General features: G+C 47.6%; 1 protein-coding gene across 2 annotated transcripts in view; it reads right to left on the bottom strand.

The window, feature by feature from the left end:
• Positions 1 to 1,194: 1,194 nt before the first annotated feature.
• Susd5 (sushi domain containing 5) overlaps positions 1,195 to 20,923 on the bottom strand; it is a 38,867-nt gene continuing 19,138 nt past the window's right edge. The window contains 1 exon segment of one of the 2 annotated variants that reach the window (NM_001399281.1): positions 1,195 to 4,737. In NM_001399281.1, the coding sequence (NP_001386210.1) occupies positions 3,458 to 4,737 (1,280 nt within the window). In that variant the 3' untranslated portion in view covers positions 1,195 to 3,457. 2 annotated transcript variants of the gene reach the window in all.

Raw genomic sequence — 20,923 nt, 5'->3', positions numbered from 1 at the left:
ACAGTCTCTTGGTGGCTGGAGGTATCAGGGGGTGACACTGAAGGAGATGGCAATGGTGCTAATGGTTTCTGTTTGAGCACCCCATCCCTTCCAGCTAGACTCTCTCTCTCTCTCTCTCTCTCTCTCTCTCTCTCTCTCTTTCTCTCTCTCTCCCCCTCTCCCTCTCCCTCTCCCTCCCCCCCTCCCCTTCCCCTCTCCCTCCCTCCCTCCCTGTGGTATTTACTATCTGGGCTCTTCTTGTTGTCAACTAGACGCATGTGCTGAAGACTTCGGAGAAAGGTAGCCAGGTCTTTATCCTCAACTGCTCCAGGCTATGGCTGGACCATGGCTCGTCTTCCTCCAGGCCAAAGGTCCCCTTGCAGGGTCCTTCCACTTGCTGATGCTGTCACTGAGTACCCTGCCAACTCCCTATCAACCTTTGGTCTTTCTGTCAGCCTGCACATTTGAAGACCTCAGTCTAGCCCTCCTTAATTATCCCTTTGAGAGTCTGTCTAACTGTTGAGAGGAGGGGCCACTGGGTGCGATCTCTCAGACCTTACCATGCACACTCCTTACCAGGGCACTGTGCTCCGTGCAGGTTCTAGCTCAGCCGAGCTGGGGAAGGCCCAAATTCTATACATCTAACATGCGCTCCAAACTCCTTTATGATCGTCATGAGGAAGGCGGAGGGAGATGGGAAGAGCTCTGTACCCGCCCCCCCCCTCCCAAATCCTGCAACGGGAGGTAAGGAAGCTGACAGGGTCAGGGTTAGAGAGAACCACAGTGTATACAGCAAGCTCTGTTTTTGTGACTACTAAAGTCATGATGGGGGTAAGGGGGGTGGCTCAGTGAGGTACTTAGTGTGAGACCTGGGGTCGATCCCCAGAACCCATCTCAGGCCGGGCACAGGAGTGGGGATCTGTAGTCTACGGAGAGATATGTGTCAGAGACAGGAGAGCTAGCCTGGTGGATGCAGGCGTGAACAACAGCACACCCCGTGGCAAACAATGTGGAGGGTGAGATCAACACCTGAGATTGCCCTCTGACCCCTTACACAGTCGCAGATGCACACACAGCATGTGGGTGCACACTCGAGTTTAAGAAGTGTTCCGGCAAAAAAAAAAAAAAAAACAAAACAACAAAAAAAAAACAAAACAAACAAAAAAAAAAAGAAGTGTTCCGGCAATGTAGAAACTCAATACATTTGTCAAGAGCTTGGGGGGGAAGAACTTTATTTAGATATGTCAGAAGCTTTGTGTTAGTGAAACCCTCCCCCCCTCTCCATTTTCGTAAGCATTACCGTCCTCAAAGCGTCTGCGGTGACAGCCTAGGTTCCTGGTGAGCTCGCCGCCCACGCCCTCCGACGAGCAGCCTTGTGTTTTCATATTAATTTAGATGACAGCAAATTGGTAAAATGTATGAGCTGGTGCGCTGAGCTGACTTTACAGTCCATGTCTACGAAAGGGCGCATTGACGCGTGTTAATAATTTATAATAAACTTAAGACATTTGTATTTATACCCTCTACTTACATGTTGGCATAAATTCAGTGTTCCAGGTTAGTTACTTACACCATCCCCGTGTGGAGACGAAGGTTATTTTACATCACTAAATCATAAAAATAGAAATGCTATCTCACAAGAGATTCGAATCTGATTTAAAAATGTACACTCTGGATTTGCTCTGTCCAGTTTTTCTTTGGCTACATACAGGAAGTGTCTTATTCCCTCTCTCTGTCCCCTCCGAAGCAGACATGTCCTCTCTGGTCCCCCTCAGGCCTTCGTGCGACCCAGTTATGGTCCCTAGGATTTTATATTGTGCTATATACTGTTCTGTAGCTCTCGAACCTGTTGTTTTCCAAAGCGTGACTCAAGCAGGTGACAGCGCAGAAAATACATCATGAGATCTTTTTTCTTCCTTTGGTAAAAGACCATCACCAACTTTTTGTTTTAGGGTTGGGGTTTACATCATACCCAGAGATTGAACCCAGGACCTGACATCTGCCAGGCAGGCTCTCTGCCACCGAGCCGCACTCCCTGTCCACCTACGTTTCACCTGCGAAACTACCACCAACAAAAACACGGATCAGGATCTCTGGTGCCATACAAAACCAGACAGGGCCGTGGAGCCTCAGGGGAAAAAAAAATGCACGGCCTCCGTCACTTTCACACCTTCAAGGACGTAATACAGAAAGAAAACCATGGTGTGCTTACTTCTGAGTCAACACCCTGGAGACAGCCAGAGGTGACACTTTCCATGCTGCTGTGAGATGCCGAGGCCAAGTGAGACAGGACAGGGCACAGGCAGTTCTCACCTCCCTGTCTCCAGGCCTTCCTGGGTTCCGAGATCACCACAGATGACAGAAGTCGGCGGTTCTTGCCATCAACACAGCACATCAGAGCTACCTGAAGACAGCTCAGAGCTAGCCCAGCTGCATCTCCAACGCATTCCCGGTGCAGCCCTGGTCGGAGGACCATCTTTCTAGAAGCACCGTCCGTTGGCTACCACTTGGTGGTCACTGGGGTAAGCCACGGCTGGGATGGATCAGCCCAGGGAATTCATGTTTGCTTTTTCTCTTCCACCATCAAACAGTGCCCACATTTGATAAAGCAGTCTTTGGGCTTCTTCAAACATGTCCTCGCTTCCAAATCATTTCTTCTTACTGGGCTTCAGAGAAACACTTAACCCTGAGAGAAGAAACCGAGAATTGGGTTTCTGCCGCCAGCCCTGGTAGCAATCCCGTGGCATTCGTGTGCACGGGCCAGGCATGGACCCCTCTCGCTGTCCTTACTGGCACAGAGATTACCTTGTTCTTAAGTGAAAACAATGGGCTGTCTCAAAACTGTGGGCTGGATTAGAGGTGGGCGTGTGCCTGTTCCCTCACCATTCCCCAAAGTAACATATCAGTCTTAAATTCTCTCCATTTTCCACAAGCAAAAAGAAAGAAAGAAAAGAAAAGAAAAGAAAAGAAAAAAAGAAACTCCAAAGTTTGTAAAATATGTTCCGGCTCCTGACTCATTTGTCCTTAGCAACACCTAAAAGGGAACGACCATTATGCTCCCCACCCCACTCCACAATTGGACATTTGTTTCCTAACATGACTCTCAAACACTCAGCTTATCAAAATGATTTCAAATATTTCAGGGCATGGAGTTTGTGATTCTCTACAGACGAAACAAATGGTGACTTTAAGACAGCAACACCCCAACCTCGTATTGGAATAGGGCCAAAGCAGAGGTCTGGGATTTGGGCAGTGAATTCCAGGACAACTGGTTGAGGAGACCTTGACATATGTGATGACGTCACCAACCCCTTTCTGCCCTTTAGGCACCTCCCTAGACACTTCTCAGCATGTAGAAGAAAGACTTGAACTCTAGAGAATGAAGCCTTTCCAACCTCAGACCCCAAGAATTATCAGTGTGACCAGTCACAGTTAATCTTCCTCCAAGTGGCTTTGTGAGAGCCCCTGCTGGCAGAGGCTAGACCTTTTCCATCTCAATCTGCTGGTGGTAGTGTCTAGCCTGCCGCTGTCCAACGTTCAGCTTGTATACAGAGCTCTTGTGCTGACACCTGCGGTAGCCCCACACGGCTCCCGAGACTGCGAGGAGAAACAGTAGACACAGGACGGTGACGATCGTGGCGATCACCGGGCCTTTCCTGAAGCTGGGACATTCATCCCCCACACACGGTGCCAAGGTTGGAAGAAGCCTCTCCTCGCTTGCACCAGGCCCAGGGCCCTCCTGTCCCAAGAAGTCCTCTGACAGCAGGTATGGGAAGTTATCCTGAACCTCGGGAGCTGTGACCTCCGCTGGAGGCTGGGTGGCCTCCACATTACTGGAGGGGCTGTGTTTATGTGTTGGCTGAAGGGTTGTTAGTACTGTTTCTTGGGTGGTGGAGGTGGTCAGTTCAGAGGGTGAGGTGGCCATGGGTGACTGCTGTGTGGTGACTCTTCGGGGTATAGTTGATTGATAATTGGTCAAATCAGCATCCCCGGTATGGGGACGCTCAGTCTCAGACACATTGATGGGTCCCGGAACGAGAGCTTCTACGTCCAGCATTTGAGAGGGACTGATTGAACTGTATATCACGGATTCGCTTGATATGACCGTGACATTCTTGATAGGCTGATCAGGAGACATGAGGACACTGTCATCTGGTCCCACTGACCCATCCCCCTTATCCTCGTCATCCTCCTGCCTAGCTTCTACCTTCCTCCAAGCCCCGTCTGTCACAGGGTAGCCGTCTAACCAGGAATCATCGCTGCTGCTCACGCCTATGTCCTCCGCCTTGCTGTCATTCCTATCCGCAAATGGCTCTGAGGGGCTGTAAGTGGTGGCATAGACCAGCCTCGTTTCAGACTCCTCTGGGGCCGGTTTCTCATCACTGTGAGTGTCTCTGGCAGGAAGTGGCTCTTTGGTCTCATCGTCCACATCCTTTTCCAGCTCTGACTTGTGGAAAGTCTCAGCCGGAAACCAGAGTGAGTACTTCCGGTGTAGGCGGGATCTTGGCCAGTCTGTGTGAAAGCTGCTCCCAGCGCCTGGCAAACCTGTGGTTGGCACAAAGGCTTTTTCCTGGGCTATATTTTCTTTAGAGACAGAAGTGAAGACCAGACGATCTTGTTTTGGTGTCTCATCAGAGGCGTCTTCCTGAGCCTTTTCCTTTTCTCCCTCTGCCCGGGAGTCTTCCATGAGTTCCCTGAATGACACGGATCTGTCGTCAGGGAAATTTTCTTCATAGTCAATATGGGCCTCGGCCTCATCTGGAGGGAAAGAGGAAAAACTTCTTTAGATCTAATGACGTGGAGTCAATGTGGAAAACCCGAAGGGGAACAGACCATAGAGACTGGAAGAGAATTAGCAACTGTTGTCACTTGGGAATCACAGTCACCCCTGAAGAATGTGTACTCAGACCATTATAAATAAAATAAGAGCTTACCATAGGTATTGGGGCTCTATGAAATATTTAAAAACCAAGCATATTTCTATATACTAGAAAACAACTTTTTCCACCAATCAGGCAACATGCACGAGCTGGTCCAAGGCCCCCAACACATACACAGCAGACAAAGGACTGCCTGGTCTGGCTTTAGTGGGGAAAGAGGCACTTAACCCTTGAGAGATTTGAGGCCCCAGGGAGTGGGGAGGCTGGTGTGTGGGGCAGGGGGGACATCTTCTTGGAGATGGGAGGGAGAAGAAGTGGGATGAGGAACCAGGGGAGGGCAGATCAGGAGGAGGGTAACGATTGGACTGTAAAAAAAAAATAAAGGTAATAATAATAAAAATAATAGAGGAAGATTATAAGACACAGGAAATAAAAAACGTACTCTCATGAGTTATCAAGTGGGATTTATGGTGACGCAGCTGCTCTCGCATCAGTCATGTCCCCATAAGTGACTCCAGTACACTCATTGGTTCAATTAAAAAAGGAAAAGAAGGGGTTAGGGATTTAGCTCAGCGGTAGGGCACTTGCCTAGCAAGCGCAAGGCCCTGGGTTCGGTCCCCAGCTCCGAAAAAAAGAACCAAAAAAAAAAAAGGAAAGAAAACAACTTCAAAAAAAGATTTTCAGAAAAGGAATCATAAGAATACCACTTAGAATAACAGAAAAAAAATAAAGTATGGTAGTGCATGCCAGTAATTCCAGCATTTGTGATAATGAGGCAGGAGGGCTGTGAGCTTGAGTCTAAGCCATGTAGTGAGACCCCGTCTCAAGAGTGGAGGGTCAGGGAGCCGGGGATGTAGCTCGGCTGGGAGTGCTTGCTAGCATGCATAGCCTCGTTCACTGTGATACATACTGTGACCTTGGACAGCACACACTTCCAGGTCACAATCCATCACTGAGGGAAATCAAGGCAGGAACCTGGAGGCAGGGACTGAAGCAGAAACCATGGAGGAGCACTGCCTCCCAGCGTACTCTCAAGGCCATGTTCAGCTAGCTCCTCTGTCTCCATCTCCCTTTCTCCAACTCCTGAGACAGGGGATCACTACACAGCCCCAGCTGACTTGGAACTTACTATGTAGACTAAGTTTGCCTCAAATTCCTATTTACCTGCCTCTGTCTTCTGCCATCAGCTAACTTTGTTACACAGCACAAGTCCATGGTGTGCCGGGCTCTCCCAAATAGCTATCAGTGGAAACAATGACCCACAGACATGCCCAAAAGCCAACCTGACCAAGCAATTCCATCTTCTCAGGTGACTCCAGCCAGGCACAACAACCAGTACAGTCTACAAGGCTCAGCGCTTGATCCTAGCACCATGACAACCAGACTTGCACACCTGTTATCCCAACACTCAAGAGGTGGAGGCAGGAGGATCAGAAACTCAAGGTCGGGTTGGGGATTTAGCTCAGTGGTAGAGAGCTTGCCTAGCAAGCACAAGGTCTTGGATTCGGTACCCAGCTCGGGGAAAAAAAAATAAATAAATTCAAGGTCATCCTCAGCTTTATAAGGAGTTTGAAGTTAGTCTGTGATATATGGAAGTCTGTCTCAAACACACACATGCCCATGCACTCATGTGCACACGTGCGTGCGCGTGCGCACGCGCACACACACACACAAAATAAATAAAATGTAAAAATATTGAATAAATTAAAAAGGGTCAGAGCCATGTACGTCTAACCCCATTGCAGGGAACTGGGGACAGAATTCCCCAAGACTTGCTGGTGAGATAGACTAACAAAAAACAGAGGGCTTCAGGGGCTGGGGATTTAGCTCAGTGGTAGAGCGCTTACCTAGGAAGCGCAAGGCCCTGGGTTCGGTCCCCAGCTCCGAAAAAAAGAACCAAAAAAAAAAAAAAAAAAAAAAAAAAAACAGAGGGCTTCAGACTCAGGGAAAGACTCTGTCTCAAAACAAAACAAAACAAAACAAAACAAAACAAACAAACAAAAACTAAGGTGGAAGGAGAAGGGGATACAGTTCAGTGGGAAAATGTGCTCACCATTCAAGCATGAGGACATGAGTTCAAATCCCCCAAGCCTACATAAAACTCAGGTGGGTATCGTAAGCCTGTGATGTTCCAGTGCTCCTACAAAGGGAGAGAGAGACAAGAGACTCCCCAGAAGCTCACAGACCAGCAAGTCTCCTGTATTATTGTTGGAAAACAATGTGACTGTCTCGAAGTGAAAGGCAAGGACCAGGGCCCAAGGGATGCACCTTGTCATATCATTCTGGGTCCTGCTGTGGCCAACTCCCTCACTCAGTGAACTTCATTGAGGTCGACCAGTTGTCCTAAAATCTATTGAGTTGGTCTCACTCATCCTGCTGAGTAAATAGCTGGATTTCATTTACAAACCATACTTTAAAACATAAGATCCAATGACAAAACTTTTCTCTAAACTTTCTGTGAAATGGATCAGTTGTCCTGGATCCAGGTGGAGATATTCAAAGGCATCAGGTAAAGTCTTTGGCCAGGAATGAAGAGGTTAGGTTTGCCGGTATTGGCATTTACTGATGGGCCATGATGGGAAAGATTGCTGGTGGACATGTTCTCTGCTCTCCTTTTGTCCTTTTTTTTTGTTTTTGTTTTTTGTTTTTTTTAAAGACAGGGTCTCTATGTAGCCCTGGTTGGAACTCCGTAGTCCAGGCTAGCCTTAAACTCTGAGATCTACCTGTTTCTGACTCCCTACGGTCCTACATGCCCCAGGCTGGTCTTAAACTTAGCAAGTAGCTGAAACTGACTTTAAACTTCTCTCCAGAGCCTCTTACACCCCTCGTGTGCTGACGTTATATCATAAGACACCTCGGCCAGCTCTAAATTGTTTATGCATGTGTGCGTACCTTGTGTGTACTGCTCACAGACGCCGGAGGAGGGTGTCAAATTCTTTGGAACTGGAGTTAGAGATGTTATGAGCTTCCGTGTAGGTGCTGGGAATTGAACTTGGGTCCTCTGGAAGAACAGTCAGTGCTCTTAACCACTGAGTTCCCTGATTATTGATTAAGCCAGTAGGGTTCGGGTGAGAGGATGGTCTACTATGCAGAAAAAGCTATGACACTGACCATGAGTTGCTCAAAGAAAGAAATCGAGACATTGAATCTGTAAGGTAGGATAAGAAGACTTATCACAAATATTTGAAAAATACTTGATTTTTTTGTAAAGAGATGGGGTCTTGCTGTGTTGCCCAGGCTAGCCTGTAATTCATAATCTCCTAAACTGATGGGATTACAGATATTCATCCTCACGTCTGGCTCACTGAGGCATCTTTGAAGGAATGAAAGAGTAGATTGTTCTGGCATGGAGGAAAGGTCTGAAGTAGCTCACATCCAAACTGCTCTCCAGAGCAGCTTCATAACCACTCAGAACAGAAGACCCATTTCCAGAAGCACAGCTCCCAAACACAAGGGGGTGCTGGCCCACTGCCAAGTGATGAGGAACGAATGGCTTGTCCTAAGTCCTCTGAAAAGACACCATTGTTGAGTGCACACACACACACACACACACACACACACACACAGTCAAAGGCACACTCACACAGGCACACACACACAGTCACAGGCACACTCACACAGGCACACACACACACATACACACACACAGGTACACACTCACACACACACACACAGGCCCCTCATTGTGTCAGTTTAATAGAGTGCCCCAGGAGACCACTGCTGGTAGATTCATCAGAAAAAGGCAGAGAGGTGATTTTTCATCAAAGTCAGATCTTATTGCAAAGAAACTTGGTATTCTTCACAACCCCACGGGTTGTTTTACGCTATGTCTGTTAGGTTTAAAACCTCAGACAGATGACTGAGCTGCCCATTTAACATATGAAAGTGGACCTGGCTGCCAGCTTCTCTCTGCACCTGTTACAGGGTCCTCCTGGCTGGCAAATCCCACCCTCTACCCTGACTTCTCCTGGCTGGCAAATCCCACCCTCTACCCTGACTTCTCCTGGCTGGCATATCCTGCCCTCTACCCTGACTTCTCCTGGCTGACATATCCTGCCCTCTACCCTGACTTCTCCTGGCTGGCATATCCTGCCCTCTACCCTGACTTCTCCTGGCTGGCATATCCTGCCCTCTACACTGACCTCTCCAGGCCAGGGACCTGGGCTGCTTTTCCCTATGTAGTCTGACCATTTTGGTTAACTGCCCTCTTTGGGCTTCCTGGCTACTGCACCTGGTTCCCCTCTCACCCCTCTTCTTTCCCTCACCCCTCTTCTTACACGACTCTGCTCATGTTCACTTTGGAATCTCCCAGATGTCCCTGTGACTGGCTATTCTCTCCCACACAATCTATAATAAATCTCTTCCACCACACTGTGTGCTCACTTGGTCATGTTCTTTGATTTCTTTTTTCATTTAGTGTCCAATTTGCTTTTAATTTAATTATGTTATTATTATTATCATTATTATTATTAAATAGGGTGGGGGAAATGGTTCAGCAGGTAAGACTCTTGCTGTCAAGCCTGATGTCTTGAGTTCTACCTCTGGGGTACACATGGTGGAAGGAAGGATATGGCTGCTACAAGTTGTCCCCTGACTTCCACCCACAGGCTGTGTAGCCCACACATATGTGCACATACACAGGCACACAGTAGGTGTCTCTAAAGACTGTGAGCAGCACTAGTCTAGAAGATAAATGTAAGTATTGAGAAGGCATCTTGGGGGCTGGAGAGATGACTCAGTGGTTAAGAGCACTGACTGCTCTTCCAGAGGGTAGCAGAGGGTAGTAGGGACAGAGAAAGGCCGAGTAGAGAAGTAGAGAAATGGAAACCGGCCATCAGCATGAGGAGACAAGGGAGGGGGGAATGGGGAGAGAAGGGACCAAGAGGGTAAGAGAGCAGAGAGCACAAAAGAGCAAGAGAGTGAGGAGGGGGCAAGAAGCCCCCTTTATACCTGGCTGTTGCCAGGTAACTGTGGGGTGGAGCTTAGACAGAATGCTAACAATGGCTACTTTTGGAGTAAAAGGGGTGTGGCCTGTGTCTCTTTTTTTTTAAATAAAGTTTAACGCTGGGCATGGTAGTTCACACCTATACACACCTATAATCCCAGCACTTGAGACAATCAGGCGGGAGGGTCATTGTGAGTTTGGACTTTGAGCATTGAGTCAGTCCTGGGCTACAAAGTGAGACTGACAAAAAAAAAAAAAAAAAAAAAAAAAAAGGCAAAAACCAATCAGTGTTAGCCAGGCAGCCCCAGTGTTTGGGAGGCTGGGGCACAAGGGTGGGCAGTGAGATGAGTTTGGGTCACACAAGAGTCTGTTTCAAAAGGAAAGACAAGCTAGGTGGTGGTGCATATCTTGGAGCTGGAGGCCAACGTGGTCTGCAGAGTGAGTTCCAGGATAGCCAAGGCCACACTGAGAAACCCCAAGAAAATGAAAAGAAAATTTTTAATTTAAAAATAATTTTAAGGGCTGGAGAGATGGCTTAGTGACTAAGGCTAATCTTTCATAGGATCCAGGTTCAATGCCCAGGCCCCACATGGAGCTCACATGGTTGTTCTGCCTACATCTATGTCGGTGTACCACGTGGGTGTCTAGTGCCTAAGAAAGTCAGAAGAGGGCATCCTCTAGAAGGGGATGATTGTGCCCTACCACCCACCCCCACACACACACAGAGGGAAGGAGGGAGGGAGAGAGAGAAAAGGAAAAATAAAAAAGCCGGGTGGTAGTGCACCCCTTTAATCCCAGCATTCAGGAGGCGGAGGCAGGCGGATTTCTGAGATTGAGGTTAGCCTGGTCTACAGGACAGCCCAGGCTACTCAGAGAAACCGTATCTTGAAAAAAAGTATATAGCATGGTAAGGGACAGACATTGAGAGTAACTGTCATACGGTGAAGGAAATTAGCATCCAACACCTCAGAGACACCCACAGTGTTATTTTGTATGAAAGGGTCACAGGCAAGGAAGGCAAAAGCAGCTTGCTGGGGTGCCAGCTGGGTCAGCCCGGGCAGCCGGGGCTTGTACGGAGACAGAACCAATGGAAAAAAGGGGAGGGACCCAGGGGGCCTAAAATCCACAAGCCTGTCTTTAATTAGTGGAGTCCTAGCTACCTGGCTCTGCTATCCTTATGGAACAGAGTTTACTTCCCCCTTTTTCCCTCCCAGCCCAGGTATGACCACTAACATCCCCTTTACGAGAGCTGTATACCACGAATTTCACATGTAGTACAAGTATATTGTATGTGAGTCTGTCCACACCGAGTGTCTCTTGCCTGTAGCTCAGCTATTCAGGAGGCATACAGTAAAAATAGAAAACCTTGTGTTCCCACTTCCGTAAGCAAGCTTGGTTGCTCTCACTGTACAGGATGTGCTGAATCACATACAGGCGGGCATTAGGTCAGGATGTATGCTTGCCCCTGATCAGATAACGGTGGGAAGCATGCGGCCTTGTGGGTTTTATTTTTATAAAGCTCGACTTACGTAATTTGGTACTACGGGAATCCTGTGTATGAACCTAGCCAGTGTCCATGAACCTAGCCAGTATCCATGAACCTAGCCAGTATCCATGAACCTACCCAGTATTTAATAAAACTTGCTTCTTTCACATTTGACTCAAAAATTGTGGTAGTGTTCTTTTTTTGCCTGGTGGAATTAAACCTAAATCAATAACACTGGGGTGATGATTTGGGATCTGAACTCAATCCCCAGAGCTCAGTCTAAAAAGCTGGTCTGGGATATGTGTTCTCAGAACCTCAGTACTGGGGAGGTAAGTACTGTGGTGGTTTGAATAACAATGGCCACCACTGGCTCACTTAGTCAACCAGGAGTGGAGCTACTTGAGAAGGATTAGAAGGTGTGGCCTTGTTGGAGTGGGTGTGGCCTTATTGGAGGAACTATGTCACTAGGAGTGGGCTTTGAGGCTTCAAGAGTCCTAGCCGAAGAGGTTCGAGCCACTCTCTTTCTATTTGTGGATCTGGAGGTAGAACTCTCAGTTCCTTCTCCAGCACCGTGTCTGCCTGTTTGCCACCATGCTCACCGCTATGATGACAACAGACTAAACCGCTGACACTCTAAGCCAGCCCCAATCAAATGCTTCCTCTTTTAAGGGCTGCACTGTGACACTTCTGGTCTCAGGCACTGTGGCAACCCGCCCACAACATAGCCAGCCTCAAGCCACACTTTGTGTTCATGCATCCACCTCTGCCTTTATGGGCATCCACTTTTGCTTTGTGGCATCATTTACTTAATTACTTTATTTTTCCAATTTAAGAAAGGTACATCTACCCAGCGCTCCAGAGACAGAGGCAGGAGGATGTGGATGTCTGGACTCGAGTCCAGTGTGGTTTACATAGTGACTTCAGGACAACCAGGACTAGAGACCCCATCTCAAAATAAATAAATAAAAAGAAAAAATTAAATTGTAAAAACAATTTAAAAAAAAGAGTTGTTGGGGTTGGGGATTTAGCTCAGTGGTAGAGCGCTTGCCTAGCAGGCGCAAGGCCCTGGGTTCGGTCCCCAGCTCCGAAAAAAAAGAAAAAAGAAAAAAAAAAAGAGTTGCACTGGTCATGGCACCCCTTCACAACAATAGAACAGCAACCAAGAACAGAAGACTCCTGAGGTTCACTGTCTGTCCAGGCTAGCTTACTTGTTGAATCCCAGGCCAGTGAGGCAGCAAGTTTCAAACAACAAACAAACAAACAAACAAACAAACAAACAAACAGATAAAACTTTAAAGATGGCTTCAGACTTGTTACTCTTGAGAGCACACAAGTTCAATTCCCAGCACCCAGGCTGGCAACCACCTGTAACTCTAGCGCTCGTTGCTCCTACACGCCTTTTCTGGCAACCATATATGTGACATGGACAAATCAACATATATTCATACACATAATAGAAAAAAAGGTAGACAGCACATAAGGAATGACATCCTAAGTTGCCCTCTGGTCCCCATGCACACACAAATACACATGCATGCGCAGAGAAGCACAGAAAAGCCAGATAAGTAACACCCTGGCTTATTCAGCTTGTGTGATCTGTTCTTGGCATGTCTGACCGCCCCTTCCTTCTCTCCCTCACCAGAAGCCCCACCCTCAGCTCCAGGAGCCATCTTGTACCCGTCGGGTTGGCCAGGGGCTAATGTCCAGAAGCAGCACTCCAGGGTTCTCCTGCGGCCGCCATCCTCCATCTTTGTCACATTTTGGGAAACCTACTCATAGGTTCTCTTTGCCCTCTCGTCCTGGTTACACAGCCTTTAAAAATAGTCGTTTTAAAAAAAGGACACGCAGCCATGCCAGGAATAATGAGCGACTGAATGAACCTCTGAACAAATACGGTCATGTTGACGAGGGAATTCTAAATTCAGCTTTGGGCTCATGCTTGAGTCAATGAGGGAAATGAAGTCCAAATGGCAGAGAAAAACAGACTGAAGTTGATTTAAGAAACCAAAAGAACGCCGTCCGAAAAAAGAGTGGCGGTGGGGGGAGGGATGGGGTGACTCAAGGAGAAGACAGTTTGGGAGTGAGCTTCTGACCCTGCTTGCTAGGAGTTTTGAGGTCCCTGGCAGAGGCACCCCTCTATTCAGTGACGACACAGAGGTGGCACAGGCCTGGTCAAATCCAAGCTCTGTGAGTCCCCCCCCCCCCCCCGTCTATGTGACACAGGCAAGTCAAGAAAGCTTTGTGGACCTCAGTTTCCCCCTCTGCACACTGAGCTAAGCATTAATGTACTCACATGATGAGGGGAAATATGTAAAATGCCTTTTGTGGAAAGGTGCAGTGGCAAATTGGGGTGATAGCGTTGTTCTGATTTTTAATACATTTTTCTAAAGATTCATTTATTTTTATTTATAGTACACTGTAGCTGTCTTTAGACACACACCAGAAGAGGGCATCAGATCCCATTACAGATGGTTGTGAGCCACCATGTGGTTGCTGGGATTTGAACTCAGGACCTCTGGAGGAGCAGTCAGGGCTCTTAACTGCTGATCCATCTCTCCAGCCCGATTTTTAATATTTTTATTTTATGGTTATGAGTGTTTTGTCTGCATGGATGGGGTTACAGACAGTTGTGAGCCTCCAGTTCTGAGCTGGGATTTGAACCTGGATCCTCTGGAAGGGCATCCTCTGTTAGCCACTGAGCCTCCCCTCAGCCTTAGTGTTCTGGTTTGTGATTTGACTGTGGTAGTGTGTTCACACGTGTGTCCTCCTGGGATAACTCAGATGATTTTATATTCTAAATGGGTGACTTGTTACAGTAAGTCAAGCTTTAATCAAAGGTTGGGGAAGAGACCATCACAATTACCAGGACCAAGATGGCTTGGTAAGAGCTACATCTCAGGGCCATACAGAGATGTGTCTCGTGGCCATGGCTGATCAGACCAGAAGAATTAACAAGAAAGGCTAGAGAAAGCCAGACATGATGGCAGACATTGGCAACCCGGGAATGTGATGGGTGCAGGCTGCAGTATCTGGAGTTCAGGGACTTCCTCCGCTGCATGATGCATGGTAGGCCAGTTTGTGTACAGGAGAGATTATCCCCCAGACAAACAAAAGCCTTAGGAGATATGATAGAGAAAAGTCAAGCTTGTTCATGAGGTAACAGTTCCTGCCAGCAGGCCTGGGGCGTCCCACATGGGGACAGAACATAGTCCAGTCCTGCGAACTGTCCTCTGACCTCCACATGGGCACCATGGCACCCACGCCCCTCACAAATCAATAACTAATAGTCAAAAACAGCCTAAACAAAAAGAAATAAGCACAAAATAAATAAATACACACATATACATAAACCTGTACACACACACACAGATACACACACCTGTACACACAACACAGATACATACACCTGTACATACACATACCTATACACACAGATACACACACCTGTACACACACACAGATACACACACCTGTACACACACACACAGATACACACACCTGTACACACACATACCTGTACACACAGATACATACACTGTACACACACATACCTGTACACACACAGATACACACACCTGTACACACACACCTGTACACACACTGTACACACAAACCTGTACACACACAGATACACACACCTGTACACACACATACCTGTACACATAGATACACACCTGTACACACACATACCTGTACACACAGATACACACACCTGTACACACACATACCTGTACACACACACATGTACACACACTGTACACACACACCTGTACACACACAGATACACACACCTGTACACACACATACCTGTACACACACACCTGTACACACACAGATACACACACCTGTACACACACATACCTGTACACACAGATACACACCTGTACACACACATACCTGTACACACAGATACATACACTGTACACACACATACCTGTACACACACAGATACACACACCTGTACACACACATACCTGTACACACACACCTGTACACACACAGATACACACACTTGTACACACACATACCTGTACACACAGATACACACCTGTACACACACATACCTCTACACACACACACAGATACATATACCTGTACATACACACACGCGTGTGTATGCACACACACACAGACACACACACACACACTGAATCAAACCATTTGCTAGTCCCTGGGTGCCTCATGGAGCCCAGGACACAGAGGATGAGGAGGTAACAGAGAACCCAGGGAGCAGGTGTTTGTTGGGGGTGGGGGTGAGTAAAGAAGTCACTGCACCATGCTCGATGGGTTTAATCATGAAAATCCAAAGAAGTCACAATACTGCACAGTGCTCGATGGGTTTAATGGCCGTAGAAATCAAGGACATGTGAGCTGAGAAACGCTCATGGCAGATGCCGTCCCTGACCCTGTAGTCAGTGGGTTTGGTGAGTCGGGGATATACCAGGCCAGGGGCAACAAAGAGGGCTAAGGAAGGGAACCGAGGGCACGGTCTCCCCATCCCCAGACCCCTGCACTCACAGAGATCCTCCTGCCTCTGCCTCCTGAGTTCTAATATTAAAAATGTGTGCCCACTGACACATTTTAATCTCCACGAAAACCAGGAAATACAGACAGAATGGTGGCCCCGGCAAACAGAGAAGGAGTCCAAGGAGTGGTGAGGGCTTGTCTTGTTTTTTAAAAAGACATTGATTTTGTGTGTGGGGTGTGTGTGTGTGGGGTGAGGTGACGACACTTGTGTGGAGGTCAGATTACTTGTGGGTATCAGTTCTGTCCTACCGTGTGGGTTCTAAGTCTTGTCATTTTTTTAAAAGATTGTTTATTTAAGATATTTAAATGACGAAAGGGTTTGGGGAGAGCTGCCGACAGAACACTCCTCTCAGACTTCCAGAGTCTAATTTGCTATCCTGAAAGAAAGAGTGCTATTTATCTCCTAGACTTAGCCCAGGTGTTCCTGGGGGGAGGGGGCATCCTGTAAGCCCTGACCACTAAGCTAACTGGCCTGTGTGTTCTCCCTCAGTTGCTGGGGTTTTGTGGTGTTGGTTTTAGAGCCCTGGTCTGGATCTAGCTATTCAGTCTTCCATTGTCCTGTCCAAATCCACACAAGTTGGTTTCCTTTCCAGGTTGGCAGCTTTGTCTGGCCTGCCTCTCTGCTGTGCTCAGTATCTAGCTGTAACTGGTCATTGCTCTAATTACAGAAACCCCTCGAAGCTCTGCTATGTAAGCGTGGGTACCACAGATATCCTTGCTGCGTCTGATCCTTACTATGCCAAGCCCATATCCTTCTTCAGAGCCATTTGTCTTTCTGGGACACTGGCACAACGAGAATGGTGGCTCACAGCCCCTCCCTCTCCAGCCTCTACTGTCACCTGTCCTCGGGATGGAGGGGTCCTGAGGCTCCTGCCCCTGGTTCCAAAAGGGGACACACATCCTGTGTGGTCAGAGGGGGAAAGGATGATGGCAACAAGAAAGGCTGAAGCAGAAAACCTGGAAACTAAAACCTTTAGCCCTTACCTCCAGGGAAAGCACTAAAACTCCAAAAGGCCACTGGAGACTTCTGCCCCAAGTTCCATGTGTGCCTTTAATTCTCTCTCTCTCTTTTTAAAAAAGATTTATTTATTATGCATAAGTACACTGTAGCTGTCTTCAGACACACCAGAGGAGGGCATCAGATCTCATTACACATGGTTGTGAGCCACCGCGTGGTTGCTGAGATTTGAACTCAGAACCTCTGGAGGAGCAGTCAGTGCTCTTAACCTCTGAGCCACCTCTCCAGCCTATATGTTTAATTCTTGTTTTAAGACTTTCCCTTGTAGCCCAGATTGGCCTCTAACTTGCTGTGCAGTAGAGGTGACCTTGAAGATGAATCTTTCTGCTCCCGTCTCCCAATGCTGGGGTGGGCGGTGTATGCTGCGAGGCAGAGTTTATTTACACAGTGTCAGGGATCACACCCGGGGTTTCACATATGCTACGCCAGCACCCTGTCAACTGAGTAAACCACCAGCCCCAGCCCCACCCCATTTATGCTTTTTGTAGTTCTGTGACATCTGGAGACTGGCTGGCCCTATACTGTGACTATTCTTTCTCACCATTCTCCCTTCCTTCTTTCCTTCCTTCCTTCCCTCCAGCTATCTAGAATGTCCCTGAAAACATCCCATGTTGCCCAGACTAGCCTAGAATTCACATGGAGCCAAGAAAAGTACCCATTGAGTGACGCCCCACAGTCTTTTTCTGCATCTTTTCCAGGCATATTTTCATGTGACCCAGGCTGGCCTTGAACTTGCTATTCAGTCAAGGATGACCTTCACCTCCTCCTCCTCTTGTCCCCAGCTCCCAAGGGCTGGGGTTATAGGCATATGGCCCCATGACCTTGTTGGTGAAGGTTTTCTGCAGACACAACACACACACACACACACACACACACACACACACACACACACACACACACACACAAACCACCACACTTCTTACTGGGACCCAGATAGTGTCCATGTTAAGCCTTCAGAGTAATGAAAACAGTAGCAGTCTGTCCACCCAGCCAAGTGTAGAAGCCAGAAGCCTCTCTGACTCCTCCGTGCAGTGAGAAAATAAACACCTTCCAGAACACACAAAGCCTGCATTTAGTGCTCATCCTCCCTGGGCCAGTAAACCACCCATTTGGTAGATGGGTGTGGCTCACAGGAACACGCAACTTCAGCACCTCTGGAAAATGTTGAGGATGGGCACTAGACAGTCGATGGGAGACACCCTCCAGCACCTGTCTGCCTCCGTAACTTTAGTTACTAGGAACTAACAAGCAGGTAGAGATGGTGGCCCTAGGCACCTCTGTAATAAGCTCACAGGGAACTTTTAAAATCTATGCTAGCAAATACTGCATTTATAATGGGAATCAATTTTATTCCATTTAATTTATTTATTTTTATTACTTACTTAATATCAAAAGTTTGTAATAGCCCATAGAATTTGCAGATGGTCTAAGGCTAAACCGCCCTCTGAAAAGTTATACAATAAATTTAAAAATTAACCAAGGCACATTCATCTAAACCTGTTCTGAACCCAGACAAGGTTAAGCCGTACTCTGGGACAGAGGATTTGTAACAGTTCTGTCTATGGGCTGGGGTGTAGCTCACTTGTAGTTCACAAGGCCCTGGGTCCTATCCCTGGCCCTGTAGAAACTCCTGTCTGTTAATTCTTTAGTTGGCCCAGAAAAAACCTGATCAAGACACAGTGACTGAACCAAGACTATGTCTCAAGTTAAAAAAAATAAAAAGGGCAGAGCATGGTGGCATAGACCTTTAAACCCAGCACTCTGGAGGAAGGTGGATCTCTGGAGTTTGAGACCAGCCTGGTCTACAGCATGAGCTTCAGAACAGCCAGGGCTACACAGGGAAACTCTAACCCCCTAAAAAGAGAGGGGGGGAAGGGGAGGGGAGAGAGAGAGAGAGAGAGAGAGAGAGAGAGAGAGAGAGAGAGAGAGAAGGGAGAGAGGGAGGGAAGGGGGAAGAGAGAGAGAGAGAGAGAGAGAGAGAGAGAGAGAGAGAGAGAACACAGAAAGGGAAATGACTCAGTGGGTGAAAATGCTCACAGCATGGAGATCTGAGTTGGATCCCAGGATGCTCACGGTAGAGGGAGAGAATGCTGTACGCTGTCCGGTGACTTCCGCTTACATGCCATGGTGTGTGTGCGTGCACTGCACAGTTGCACATTAGTAATAATGACAAGGTAGACAAAACAAAAATACAGTTTAATGGATGTGTATTTGTGTTGCTGGAGACCAAACCCAGAGCTTCAGACATGCCAAACACTTTACAAATGAGCTCTGCCTCCCAACCTGGGAAGAATATTTAGAACATTAATTATGAATTCCCATAAGAAAATCTACGGTATGTAAATTATCATCTACCTCCCTCTCTCCCTCCTTTCTTCCCTCCCTCCCTTCTTCCCTCCCTCCCTCCTTGCCTTCCTTCTTTTTCGTTTGTTTTTGTTTGAGGCAGAGTTTCTTTGAATACCCCAGGCTGTCCTGGAACTTGCTCTGTATACAGATCTGGTGGAGCTCAAACCCAGAGATCCACCTGGCTCAGCTTCCCAAATGCTGAGACCAAAGGCGTGTGCCACCATTCCTGACCGTAAACGACCATTTCTGATTAGAAATTAAAATTTCCATTGGAAAACCTGGCAAGTCATGTCTGCCAACAATCAACGAGAGGAAAGTTTAGGGCTTGACTGATGGACGTGTCATGACTGTGTCATGACTGTGCTACCGTTCACGAAATGAACATTTTGACTGAACTCACAGATGTTGACCCTGAAGGCTGCTGGGAATGTGCAGCATGAGCTACCAGACGCTTCTGGGGGGGGGGGGGGTCGATGTTGATCCAGCTTCACAGGATCCATAATCACAGAAGAGATACCCCTCCAGCCTTGTCTGTGAGAGTCTCCATCTTAGGGTAACTGGGGCGGGGAGACCCACACTAAATGTGGGAGGTGCTGGGGAAGGTGAGCTGGGAACTCTGCACTCCCTGACTGTGCATGTCATTGATGACCCCTGCTCCTGCCACTGTGTCTTCCCCACAGGGATGGACGGTGTCCCTTTAGAACCCACGGTCCCCTTAGAGCCACGGTCACCCCCTCCTCCCTTAGGGTGCCCCTTGTCAGAGATTTGGTCAGAGTAATGAGATAAATAACAAAACACCAGGTCACCTGATCAGACTGGTCTATAAAACGCCTCGTGGCAGAGTCCCTGTGCAGAGGACCAGACACAGCCTGAGAAGCCAGCCGTGCAGATGACAGCTCATGGGTACAGTTCCTGACAGCCACAAAATGAAAGCAAGCCAAATGTCCCCTCTGGCAGCCTGACGTACAGGGCTGTGTCACACCATGAATAGTCATTAACGGCGAAAGCATACAACAACTGAAAACTCTAGACAATGTGGGTGGATCGCAGGCTCCAGAAGGTGTTCTAGGAACCGTCATACTCCCCTCACGATCTATAAGACATTTGAGGACAAACTGTCCTAAATACAATACTGTAGCGGGGTTCATGTCTCCATGGTTAAAGTGCTTCCCGTACAACTATGAGGACCAGAGTTTGGATCCCCAGGAATGCCTGTGAATGCTGGGTAGGCATGGTGGTCTGTCTGTAATTTAATTTACCATTCAGAAGGTGAGGATAGAGCAAGCTGGCGAGCAAGACTATCCCTGCTTATATTGGCAAACTCTGGGTTGACAGATATACACGCAGGCAAAGCACCCATAACACATAAAATAATATAATACAAATTATTTAAAAAGTATCTTGAACCAGGCAGTGGTGGTGCATACCTTTAATCCCAGCACTTGGGAGGCAGAGGCAGGTGGATCCCTTGAGTTTAAGGCCAGCCTGGTCTATGGAATGAGTTCCAAGACAGCCAGGGCTACAGAGAGAACCCATGTCTTGAAAAATAATAAAATGAACAAACAAACCACCTCCACCATCATCATCACCATCACCACCATCATCACCATCACCATCATCACCACCATCATCACCATCACCACCATCATCACCATCAGCACCACCATCATCATCATCATCAACAACAACAACAATGAAAATAAGAGAAAGAAGAGAAAAAGCACTTTAGCTGAAGATCAAGC

Source organism: Rattus norvegicus, chromosome 8 (assembly GCF_021556685.1).
Source record: "Rattus norvegicus strain SHRSP/BbbUtx chromosome 8, alternate assembly SHRSP_T2T, whole genome shotgun sequence".
Classification (NCBI taxonomy): Eukaryota; Metazoa; Chordata; class Mammalia; order Rodentia; family Muridae; genus Rattus; species Rattus norvegicus.
This window is presented reverse-complemented; position numbering and strand designations above follow the sequence as displayed.